Here is a 12208-nt window from a genome sequence, read left to right as displayed (position 1 = left end):
CACGGCGCCTGTCTGCCAGTCTCTGCCTGACGCATGCATACAACGGCTATGGCCTTGTCTTGTTCCACACACTACCAATAATTGCATTGCATTTATTCTTCTTCTTCTTCCTGTTTGACAAATGAGTCACGTTCTAAGAGATCTAGATCGCCGCGAGATTGACAGGCCGGGCAATATCTGGAGCTAAGCTCCAAACAATGCAACGCATGGCGGTCCTTGGATCCACGTCGTCTGCTACACAGGCAACCACACGCCTTGCTACTGTCCCCCATCGTCCTTACTTGCACTGCCTGCCCGCTGATACGATGCCTCCGCTCTGCTACATATAAACCACCTCTACGTAAAGCTAGCTAGCAGTAGCATGCACCACCGGCGTAATAAGCTAGCAACTTAATTTAATTTTTGGCCACCGCGCGCCATGGAAAGAATAATGAAGGCCGCCGCCACTGCCGTTGCGGTGCTTCTCGCCGTCGCCGTGCTCGTCGCCGAGGCGGCGCACCATCCGCGCGGGGTGACGAGCAGTTACCGTCGGAAGCTGGAGGCCTCCGAGGACATGCCGCTGGACGCGGACGTCTTCGCTGTGCCGCCGGGCCGGAACGCGCCGCAGCAGGTGCACATCACGCTCGGGGACCAGGCCGGCACCGCCATGACCGTCTCCTGGGTCACCGTGGAGGCCGAGGGCAACAGCACCGTCCTCTACGGCCGCGCCATGGGCCGCCTCGACCACGCCGCCGAGGGCACCACCACGCGCTACACCTTCTACAACTACACCTCCGGCTTCATCCACCACTGCACGCTCGCCGGCCTGGACCACGCCACCAGGTACTACTACGCCGTGGGGTTCGGCGACACGGTGCGCACCTTCTGGTTCACCACGCCCCCCCGCCCCGGGCCCGACGCTTCGCTCCGGCTGGGGCTCATCGGCGACCTGGGCCAGACGGCCGACTCCAACAGCACGCTGGCGCACTACGAGCAGCACCCGGGAGACGCCGTGCTCTTCGTCGGCGACCTCTCCTACGCCGACAAGCACCCGTTCCACGACAGCAACCGCTGGGACACCTGGGGCCGCTTCTCCGAGCGCAGCGTCGCGTACCAGCCCTGGATCTGGACGGCCGGCAACCACGAGGTCGAGTACGCGCCGGAGCTCGGCGAGACGACGGCGTTCAAGCCCTTCACCCACCGGTATCCGACGCCGTACCGCGCGAGCGGGTCGTCGGAGCCGTACTGGTACTCGGTGAAGCTGGGCCCGGCGCACATCATCGTGCTCTCCTCCTACTCGGCCTTCGGCAAGTACACGCCGCAGTTCAAGTGGCTGGAGGCGGAGCTGCAGCGCGTGGACCGCGCCGTCACGCCGTGGCTCTTCATCAGCACCCACGTGCCCTGGTACAACAGCAACAACTTCCACTTCATGGAGGGCGAGCCGATGCGCGTGCAGTTCGAGAAGATGGCCGTCGACGCCCGCGTCGACGCCGTCTTCGCCGGCCACGTCCACGCCTACGAGCGCAGCCACCGCTACTCCAACATCAAGTACAACATCACCGACGGCAGGTGCACGCCCGTCGCCGACCGCCGCGCGCCCGTCTACGTCGTCATCGGCGACGGCGGGAACATCGAGGGCCTCGCCGACGAGCTCACGTGGCCGCAGCCGGCCTACTCGGCGTTCCGGGAGTACAGCTTCGGGCACGCGGTGCTGGACATCAAGAACCGCACGCACGCCTACTACGCCTGGTACCGCAACCACGACGGCAACAAGGTCACGGCGGACGCCACGTGGCTCACCAATCGCTACCACATGCCCAACCACGACGACTCGTCCGTCCACTCAAACATATAGCCTAGCTACTACGCGTAATATATGTAATTAAGTTAATTAATTTTCCCCATAATAACCATGGCCACATGAGATGTGCACATGCAAATGTAGCCATGCATGATGGCTGCACGACCAGTTCATGATGACTGTACCACACCGCTACACAAAATGTTGAAATAAATAGACAGTCATATTTCTAGATTGCTTGCATGATTATTATGGCATTTAATTGTTTCAAGCATGAATAATGTGTGTGTTTGTTAAGTTCCTCCAAATTAAAAAGAAGCTGTTTGATTTCTCATAAGAATTATTTGTCATAGATGATTGACTGACTACTCTTGAGCTATCAAGTGGACCGCGTCATGAGTGGTGACACCGTCCGGATAAGCATCATCTCCTTAACTCCACACATATTCGTATCTGGTTTTGTTTTTGAGCTGGCATTTTTGGCGGCATCTATGGCTAAAACTACGATGAAACCAAGCTTTGAAGCAACTGCTCAGGAAATTACTAATACCTCTACCTGCATACTTCTTTTTTGTACCTGGTACCACTCAAACAATGTATATTATGCAAATATGACTCGAGCAATTCTTTAAAAGCCTGATTTTGCTGTAGCCATATGTTTCATCAAATGTCTTCGTGGTGTTTCATACTTGATGCATGTGGCAGTTTTCCATAGTGTATTCAAGAGGGGAAAAAAAAAGCTTAGAGCACATAGCCAAAAGTATTATAACTTGAAACTGCAAAATAATGAACATTGGAGTTGCTCACAGCAGTACTAGTGCAAAAGGCGATGTACGTACCAGTACTTCGGTAACCACTGATTATAGGCAGCCATGACATGCTACCAACTTGAAAAGAAGCAAGCACCTTATTCAATCTGATGCCGTTTTAAAGTAATGATGCTACATGGCCCTAATGATTCATGTGCACTGTCATCAACTGCTCATCATGGATGGAAAGGCCGCACTTTCAGGCATGCAGTATAACGCCAAACTTTTTTTCATGTGGCCACCCACACACATGGAGAAGAAGCAAAGCACGCATCTGATCTGAGCTATCAAACGACAAGCCATTTGCCTGCCACTACTGCGGCTCAATTGGGCCTGGGGGAGATGGGCTTCAAAGGCCACAGCAGGAGGCACAGAATTGACGCTGGGCCTAATAATTTTTGGCCCAACATGCTTTCTGTAAGGAAACAAATTCTATGTCAGAATAAAATTTCCAGTATATGTTTGCTAGAGTTTGCAGATCTCATTTAGTATTCTATATATGCATATATAAATATTTCATAACTCCATATTTCCTTTAGTGGTAGAGACAAGAAAGTGGAAATAATTTATGTCGGGTACTACATGCACACTTTAGTAGGTGACAAGATGATAAGTGAGGACTTAAAAGTAAGTATATACCTTCACAATTTCGTCTCTCATTATGTTGAACGGATGGTTTAATATATTTACCTTTTTCAAATGATAGATGATGAGTATGAAGGATGAAATTATCGACCTGATAGTATCGGAGCAATTCATAGGATTCATTAATAACGAGATCGTAAATAGTAGCGGTGCATGGATTAAATTTGAGCACGGATTATCTAGCAGATCATAACAATATAAGATAGATAAATATATGTGCAGTGTATTTGTGAAAAAAGCAAGGTATGGTACTAGTCATACCTTGCCACGAAAGTCCTCCGCCACTGATCGTAAATCCCAAAAGAGAGTTCTTCTATAATGGAAATGTAAATAAAGCAGAGCCGGCCATCATTGCCGTGACATTTATATGTACTTGTAATCATCACAAAACACTAATAATAATCGATACATCGCGATTTTATGCATTGTTCGTCTACACGGCCGTTTAGCCTGTGTACACACCGTGTAAACGCTACACAGTGGCTAGCCGTATCCATTTAATCAGTCGTTTACCCTGTTTAATGACCGTTTAACCTGTTTAAATGACCGTTAACAACCGTTTAGTCTGAATAAATAGCTAAACGGTAGGCAACCTACGATTTAGCATTTACCGTTTAGGCTAACACTGATTTTATGCACTTGTATATTTTTAAAAAATTCATCCACTAATTCCATATAATCATGGTGATGTTCAACCGGTTTTGTAATCTAAGAAATAAAGAATTCGATTAGCTTGTATTAGATTAGATTGGGTTGCTATGATATACTAATAAATAAATTAATTTTTTAATAGTCTTGATGCGATCCAATTATTTTTAAATAATTATTCTTTAAAAACGTGCATGTGGCACGTACATCTCCACTAGTATATTTAAATAAGTACTACTATATTTGTATATCCTTAATTTGGATCGTGATATTTATTTAGTTTCATATAATATTTCAAATCAAACGTGACTAATGAATGTAAAGTAGAGTACTAGCTCGGATGCGTGTAGCAATTCTGCATGAATAAACACCAATAAATAAATAAATAGGGAAAAAGAAAAATATTTTAGTATCGGTTGGAAACACCATATGGTACTTAAAGGGACTGTCTACATGCATCAGCGTTGTAGCCTCTTAAGTACCGGCAGGTGTTTCCAATCGGTACTGAAGGTTTCTTTTAGTACTAGGGTTATGTGTAACTGGTATTGACGATCAAGACTTTTAGGACGTGTTTGGTATGGCTCCAACTCTAAAAAATTTGTGGAGTTCTTGGAGCTGCTCGTACCCAGCTCCAGAAATTCTTGGAGCTAGAATTGTAAATAATTTAAGAACTTTTTCTGAGTTATTATACTATTATTTTAGATATAAAATAAAATTATGAAATATTTTAGTCTATTTTATAAATTTTAGCTCCAGCATGAGGGTGAGTTAAAAGCGATGGTACATCGCAAGTCAACAACCTTCTGTGTTTACAAACACACTCAAGGACAATATGCATTCCTTGGTAACAGCATTTGGCGGTCTTATTCCAGGTCTGAAACTTGCTGATTTGCATCATGCCTTTTCTAAGCTATATAACTAAAAATATTACTGATACGAATGCTTATCATTATACTCAAATATTTGTTTTATTGGGGCAGGATTGTACGATTGTTAAACGAGACCTTGAAAAAATTTATTATTGAACAAAATATGGTGAAAGAATGTAAACAAGTATCAATAAATCTTTGAAGGGTGAATATTTTTGATCTACCCGGACAAAGGTCTGCTCACTGCTCTGGATAAGAAAATGTCTAATGCACCTTTTCTTGTTGTGTAAGTACTAACTTAGTAACTTTGTCGTTGCACATGCAGCATTTCGGGCCTTAAGTGATTTTGTTGGCGAGGCAGCAAGTATACTTACAAAGAAAGTCCAGATTTATGGAATTCAAGGCGATTATGTTATTATCTTAAGTGATCTAGGCAGGGAACTGTATCTTGGTTATCTTCAATCTGTCATTGAGAAGCATCGGAATGGGAAGAGCTGGAATGGTGTTTTAAGCATCGGGGATGTGCAGGTTACGGATCGGCGCACCTTTGAAATTGCTAAAGAAGCCTCAGAAAGTGCAACTCGCCAGGCAATGACCAATGATTTTAAGAAATTGTCAGAACTCCTTGCAACATATTTCCAAACAACCAAGAACCATATTCCTATCTATTTTACTGAGTTGGAGTCTGATATGTTTAGTTGCTTCCAAAAACTCGGCACATATAATTCACATCGTACACTCTCATTCCAAGAGTACATACTATCCCATCTTGCATTGAAATCAGCAATGGCAAGAGCCCATCTATTTCTTGATTTGTATGGAGCGCATCAGTTACTTGGAAGGGAGGACCATTTAAAATTGAGACAGATCCTGAACCCCTCTCATTCAGAAACCGAAGATTGGACGCTTCTAGTTCACATGCATCCGGTACTTGATAAGGTTTTCAATCGGGGCATCAGTGATCCTCCCATCAGTGACCCAAGGGGTTCTGAGCCGGCCAGACGCAAGGTAGCGGAAACCACCTTTCTTTTGATGGGAGAAGACTAGACTAGAGGGAGCAAGCCCCCGGAGCCCCACACTGCCTCCCTCCCTCGTCTTCTCCTCCCAGCCGCACCACGCTCGCCATACGCCCGTGCCTCCCTCCCACAAGCACTTATGAAATATATGCTGAAATTTGTGATGTTACTAACGTTTAAGTCTAAATTTTAGTTGTTTTTTTGCGTACCGCTAAAGACCATAGCTGTTCTATAGCTACTCTGGAAGTACTCAGCTAAATTTTATAGCCCACAATTTGAAATATTGCTATAACATGGTACAACACAAGACTTTTTTACTCTTTATGTGCCTACCTTATCATAATATAAGTATACTACATAGCTACCATACCATCTTCTATTTGAGACTCTTATGCCATGGTATGTCAAGAGGTAAGGGAGCACCTCTATTGATAGGTGCTCATGGTTGTTGTGGTGTTGCCAAGTGGCAACTTCCACACTCTTCTTTATAAAATATCTATTTCTAGAATTTTCTTTCATCCTTATCCAACCATTCAAAATATCTAATTCTAGAAAATTTCTATCTTGCCATGAAGCATGGCAACTCTACTCTTGCCATTTCCAAATTCTTCTAGAACCTTCTCAAGTATGAATTGTTATTTTTCAACACTCCCACTCAATACATACTTGTCTCAGGCAACCGAACCGTTATGTGCCACTATTCTCGAATATTTTGTGCTCTGTCATTCCAAGCCTTCTTCTTCTCTTGTGCTTATGACATGATCCGATCTTCTTTTGGCTTATACTCCTCAACCCTCAAATGGAGCTTCCCTGCAGACTTGATGCAACCATGCACCTTCTCTTTCTTCTTGACTCTTCTCGACGTCTTCCCTCTCGATGTTTCTTTGTATAATGGCAAAATAACTTTAGCCAGTGAAGCATTGCCATACTTAAGTTCTGATAGTTTTGATCTTCAAATATTCTCATCATGTGCCTTTGGTTCATCATGGATCACTAAAGCTCCATGAAGGCATTGGTTTTGATAGTTCTGTATGTTCGTAGCGACAAGTGTGGGCAAGTGTAATTGTAATGTATTGTGTTTCACAAAAGAAAATATTTAATTTTATATAAAAAATTAAACATGAAAGCCTTGAACATTACGCCATTCCCTATGAAGATTTGATAAGGGTTTTAATCGCATAAAAATAAGTTGCCACGTAGGCAAAAATTAATGACATGATAAAGATTTATGAAGAGAGGCAGGGGCGAAGCTACATTATATGTAGCGGGTGTCGATACACCTACAGAAATAAGCAAAACTAGTGATTACGTCTAATTTTTCACCATATATGCACCTCCAATAGCTCAACTCCATGCACCCATAAGGCTAGGCCTGGGCATTCGGGTAATACGGGAAATTCGGGTCGGGTAATTGGGGTCACTAAAAATTCGGGTAATGAAAATTGCTACCTGAAATTCACCCGAAAAAAGGAATATCCGAAATTTCGGGTACCCGAAAGTTCGGGTTCGGGTATCGGGTAATCCTAATTAGTCGTTTTTGCTAGGTGACGGGTCCAGGGACCCGGGGGTCCCAGTGGGCCCACTTCTTGCTGACCAGCCTAAGGCTGCGCTTGGAACGAGCGCCATTCTACATCTCCGACTACTTCGACTACTATGACTACTTCCTAATGGCTGGCGCAACTCCATTGCGATCACCTGCACGACATCGGCTCTTGATCGACTACATCAAACAGGCTCGACTAGCGAAGTTGAGTAATGGCGCATCAGGTGCCCTCGGCACTGACCCCGCCTCTGGCGACAACTTCATCCGGACTGTCTCAGCCCACAACGCCGACTGACGAATCGGTCACCCGACTGACTACACAGGTGCCGCAAGGGTTTTCCTAATATCCCGTACATATATGTACACAGGTGCCATAAGGTTTTTCCTCTTAATTTACTGCATACACTTATCTCCCCTCTTAGATATTTGTGGCACTTTGGTTAACCCTTTGTTTTTCCTCTTAATTTACTGTATACACTTATCTCCCCTCTTAGATATTTGTGGCACTTTGGTTAACCCTTTTATAGGAGGCCGTGGCGCGGTGCGCTGCCAATTGTCATTCCATTGGTGAGCACCCTTCTAGCGCTGCCAATTGTGTGTTCGTTTGATGTTTAGTTTAAAACCCTAGACTTATATAGCATGTATAGCGTGCTAGAACCAGTCGATCGAGATCCTGCAGCGTTGTTTGTTTCTGCTTCTCTCAACCACATGGAGATTTTTTCGCTTATAGCTTTTCATTTCTTATAGTTCAAATCTCTAAAGCGGCTTATCACAGAAGCGAAAATAAGTGGAGCGTTTGGTGAGACTATCATTTATTTTCACCAATAAGCGATTATAATCGGAAACAAACACTCAGACTTGCAGCTGGTGGCATTATATCCGTACGTATCATAATAAAGCCACCGCTGGATGGGTAGCGTAGCACGTGCAACAATTCCTTCTACCACATGTATTCAGTAGGGTCCGCCCGCTATAGCCGGTGGTAGATGAAAAACTCTTAATTGTATAAAGTTGCGCGCTTTAGAAGTACAAATCCGATCCATACAAATATATATAAATATACATATACTTAATTATATATAAGGAAAATTGTAAATTTTGTGGTGTTCCCACCTTAAATTCACCTAGGGTCTCGAACTTTGGGCATTCGATCCATCTTTTGTTTCTATCTTAGGTGAAGATTGTCAGTTTACCCGTAAATGAACGGTTGGTGATTTCTTTTCTTTTTTAAAAAAGAGAATAATAAAATTCGTTTTCGCCACCGAAAAAAATATCCCTTTATTCCCTTTCCCTTTCTTGTTCGACGGTTTGGTTAGGGTTCCAGATTCTTGCTCCTCCCCACCGTCGTCTCCGGTCTGATCGGATCGGATCGCGCCGTTATCCTCCGTCGCCATGGAAGTGTACGTCCCCTGCTTGGATCCGCCTCTCCTCCCAACCGAGGACGAGGAAGACGGCGACCACCTGAGCCTGAACTCGGTCATCCTCGACACCACTGCATACATCTCCGCCGATGCCGTCTCCAACGCCACCACCGCCGCCGGGCGGATGACCAACGGCGCACCCATCCAGGTCTCCTTCTGCCTCGCCCGCCCCCCGCGCCTCTCCTACCTCTGCGTCCACTTCCCAGGCCCCGTCCTCGGCCCCCACGTCGGCACCGTCTTCGGGCCCGCCGCCGGCACCCCCGCCGTCCGCTGCGTCAAGTACTGCCCGCTCGTCGTCAGCACGCACGCCGACCTAGCCCTCCTCTGGGTCACCATCCCGGGCTCCGCGTCGTCGACGACCCCTCCACCTTCGACTACTTCGTCTACACGGCCCGTCCGCGCCCGGGCGCCTCCGACCTCCACCGGCTCCCGAAGCCCACCAAAGGCTTCCGGGACCAGGATACCGCCATCGTGCGCTGCTCCGACTCCCGCTACGTCATCACCGTCCTCAGGAACACCCTCGCCCCCCTCGAGTTCAGGCTCCAGCTCTACGACTCCGACACACAACGCTGGACTTCCAGGCTGCTGCGGGTTCAGGAGCCGGAGAGGGACAGGGTGCTCCCCATCCCGGACTCGGCCACCGAGCTCAGCTTCCACAGAAGCACCAAGACCATCGCGCTCGGACCCACCACCGTCGGCTGGGTGGATCTCTGGAGGGGCATCCTCTTCTGCGACGTGCTCGATGAAAGGCCCGTGCTCCGGGACATGCCGCTGCCCAAGCCTGCTAGGTGCAACAGGGGCTACTTCTGCAGAGGAGGCTCGAGTGGCCGTCGGGACATCACCGTCGTCACGCTCCCAGACCAATCGCAGTCGCAGGTGAACCTTATCAAGTACGTCGAGATGGGAACTCGTCCTGGCAATGTGATCCCATCATCTCGTCGGCAGCTAGCAGGTGCACCACTCCAGCTCCAGCTCTGACGACGATGATGTTGTCCGTGACTACTGGACAGCCACCATCTGGACTATGCCCGTGCCGATTGCTTCATGGAAGGATTGGCACAAGGATTGCACAATCGATGTCGGAAACATGGTCATTGATAACCCAAGGCATTGTGTGCTGCTCCTGGCCGCGCTGCCAGGGCTGACTGTTGATCCAGAGGAGGGGGCGGCGGTGACCTTGAGTAGACTGCTCGCTTCTCATCCAACCTTGGGGCTTGGCATGGATGGTGATGTCGCCGTTTACTTCCTGTCCAAGGTGGATCGCAATGCCCGTGAGGGATGGGTCATTGCTGTTGGCACCAAGGACAATATGCTGCAAGGCATCGCCAAGCTTGACGACAGGAAAAACTTTGCCTTTAGACGCTTCTACCGTCCTACTGAGATCTCCAAATATCTGACCAAGGCTACTGGTAACGAACTATACTGTCTTCATCTACTTATAGCTCTTTATTTGCAATATGTACCTTAGCATGCATGTGACAGTCCTATTATCTTACAAATGCCATCTGCTTGGCTGTATGGTATACGTTCTTTTGTTGAAAAATGAAGTAATAATAACTATACATGTGTAGTCAATCACAAACAAGACCTGCATGCAACTGTACCAAGTTACAATGATGAACTGATCGAGGCCTTCTATAAATAAAACACTTTTTAATGTTAGTTGACTAATTTGGAGTTTAAGACAATTGAACATAAATACATTGATAATAATTTCCTCCCCTTTATTTGGATGATATTATGATGTAGATTTTGAGATCAATGAACGCATATGTTTTTATTACCCAGTTTATACATTAAAAGGACACTGATTTGTTCTGGACGGGGGTGTGGCTTCGACATATTTGTCTGTCTTTGGTTTAAGAGGATCAGGACGATAAACAAATTGAGATAGAAATTTGAGGTAATACACCTTGATTCAAGAACTGGTGTCCACCTTTTCATTGGCAAAATGAACACACTTGGGATATTATTTTTTTATGGAACAGGAGGGGCAAAATGAACACACTTGGGATATTGAGGTGCCTTTTGAGATCAAGAGTTCTTGCTTGGTCTTGGCTATTGTTAATAGATGCCGGACTAATAAACTAATCCGGGTTTTACTAGTTAGTTTAATACTCCGGGCTGCCAAATCATTTTCTAGGATCATGCTTCTTAGACATGAACAAGTTTGTCTAGAAGGCATGGACGTGCAAATTCTTTGTTTGCTCAGCCTATCAGAACAGAGCGGACTCGCTCTGGCTGCACTCGCCAACCTGCTCCATTTGCAGGAGGCTCAGATTTTGGCATCCTGTGGCACAATGGACTGGCAGCAACTATCTTGCAAGTTGTTGGATCAGCATCATGGAGCAACCAATCAAAAGAGGCCATGTCCATCCTGTTCATGTTTCAGTGCTGGAGCATAATGCTCGGGTGTTTCAGCGCTAGGCATTGTTGGCACCTTCACTTGTTGCAAAAATAAAAATGATAAAGCCACCATGTGGATTTTATCTGGTGACAAGACAATATGGTCTCTCATATATATGCCCACACTACAGAGGATGCCTTTTACTTTTCTTTTGTATGTCTCTTTGTCTTAGACCCAGCTTAAAAGAAGTGTTCTGTTTTCTTTTCTTATTTACCCCTGCTCTGATAATACATGAGGCGCCTGAAGTAAAACAGTGGGAGCAATCTGGTCTTTGTTGGCAATTTTTTTAAAAAAAAATATTGTGGTTCTGTAGTTGGCCCCAAGGTGGTATATCACATTTAGCAGCAGGGACTCTTAACTGTCCCAAGTAATCCTTGCTTGAACTCCGTTGACTAATGGTCGTCAGGAAAACAAAAACCAAACTAGTATAGTTTAACCTTGTTAGGGAAGAAAGTAATCCATAATGTTTTGTTTGATGCAGGTGAGGGAGGAAGACTTGTAAGAACCAGGTTGAGTCGTAGCAAGTAGACAAAAGGCTTTAAGGTGTGGTCTATGATGAAGCTGGTGAGCAGGTATAAGATGTAATTTTTGGGGCTATTCAGTAGCTTGCTTGTCAGAGCAAATTGTGGGGTGTGACTGCTGCTAGTTCATTTGTCTCACCTCTCTGTTAGGCAGTGACATTATTATTCAGGGATCGGAATCTGTTATTTTACCAGTTACCATGTACTATCTGATGCTGGTATACTTTTAACTGTGTTGTGCCGGCATACTGCTATGGTTATGGATTATGGTATATGTTTGTTTAGCTGTCTGACAACATTGGCCGATATGTAGTTGTGTTTTGTGTAGTACTATTTTAACTACTGGTCCACCCTCGTAACCACAAATTCTTTGAAAGAGCTCTGCAGAAATCATGGCTGTAGGGCATTGTAGCTGCAGGTCATGGTGGTGTACAACTGTACATGCAAGTTCAGCCCAATAGCCCATGAAGCGCCTTGGGAGTTTTTTTTTAAAAAAAAGGGTTAAAAAAATTATATTTGAAAAAGGGGTACGGTTTCGAAAATTTTCGA

General features: G+C 45.8%; 3 protein-coding genes across 3 annotated transcripts; all 3 read left to right on the top strand.

The window, feature by feature from the left end:
- Window positions 1-343: 343 nt before the first annotated feature.
- On the top strand, window positions 344-2023 carry LOC112887413 (purple acid phosphatase 2-like). The gene has a single exon (XM_025953579.1). It carries the CDS (start codon window positions 419-421, stop codon window positions 1832-1834), a length of 1416 nt encoding a protein of 471 aa, XP_025809364.1. The 5' UTR covers window positions 344-418; the 3' UTR covers window positions 1835-2023.
- Window positions 2024-2931: 908 nt separating this feature from the next.
- On the top strand, window positions 2932-5798 carry LOC112885660. Its single transcript, XM_025951227.1, has 3 exons — window positions 2932-3006; window positions 4633-4726; window positions 5077-5798. The coding sequence occupies exons 1-3, from the start codon at window positions 2932-2934 to the stop codon at window positions 5796-5798; spliced, it is 891 nt and encodes a 296-aa protein (XP_025807012.1).
- A 365-nt stretch (window positions 5799-6163) lies between these two features.
- On the top strand, window positions 6164-11867 carry LOC112885659. The gene is made up of 3 exons (XM_025951225.1): window positions 6164-6178; window positions 8627-10140; window positions 11620-11867. The coding sequence occupies exons 1-2, from the start codon at window positions 6164-6166 to the stop codon at window positions 9707-9709; spliced, it is 1098 nt and encodes a 365-aa protein (XP_025807010.1). The 3' UTR covers window positions 9710-10140; window positions 11620-11867.
- Window positions 11868-12208: the final 341 nt, after the last annotated feature.

The sequence above is a fragment of the Panicum hallii genome, chromosome 3, assembly GCF_002211085.1.
Source record: "Panicum hallii strain FIL2 chromosome 3, PHallii_v3.1, whole genome shotgun sequence".
Classification (NCBI taxonomy): domain Eukaryota; kingdom Viridiplantae; phylum Streptophyta; class Magnoliopsida; order Poales; family Poaceae; genus Panicum; species Panicum hallii.
This window is presented reverse-complemented; position numbering and strand designations above follow the sequence as displayed.

Excerpts from the sequence above, each read along its gene's own strand:
- LOC112887413 (XM_025953579.1), top strand. The coding sequence starts at position 419 with ATGGAAAGAATAATGAAGGCCGCCGCCACTGCCGTTGCGGTGCTTCTC.
- LOC112885660 (XM_025951227.1), top strand. The coding sequence starts at position 2,932 with ATGGGCTTCAAAGGCCACAGCAGGAGGCACAGAATTGACGCTGGGCCT. Across the intron at positions 3,007-4,632 it reads TTTGGCCCAACATGCTTTCT|CTCCAGCATGAGGGTGAGTT; the intron begins GTAAGGAAACAA and ends TATAAATTTTAG. Across the intron at positions 4,727-5,076 it reads AGGACAATATGCATTCCTTG|CATTTCGGGCCTTAAGTGAT; the intron begins GTAACAGCATTT and ends TTGCACATGCAG.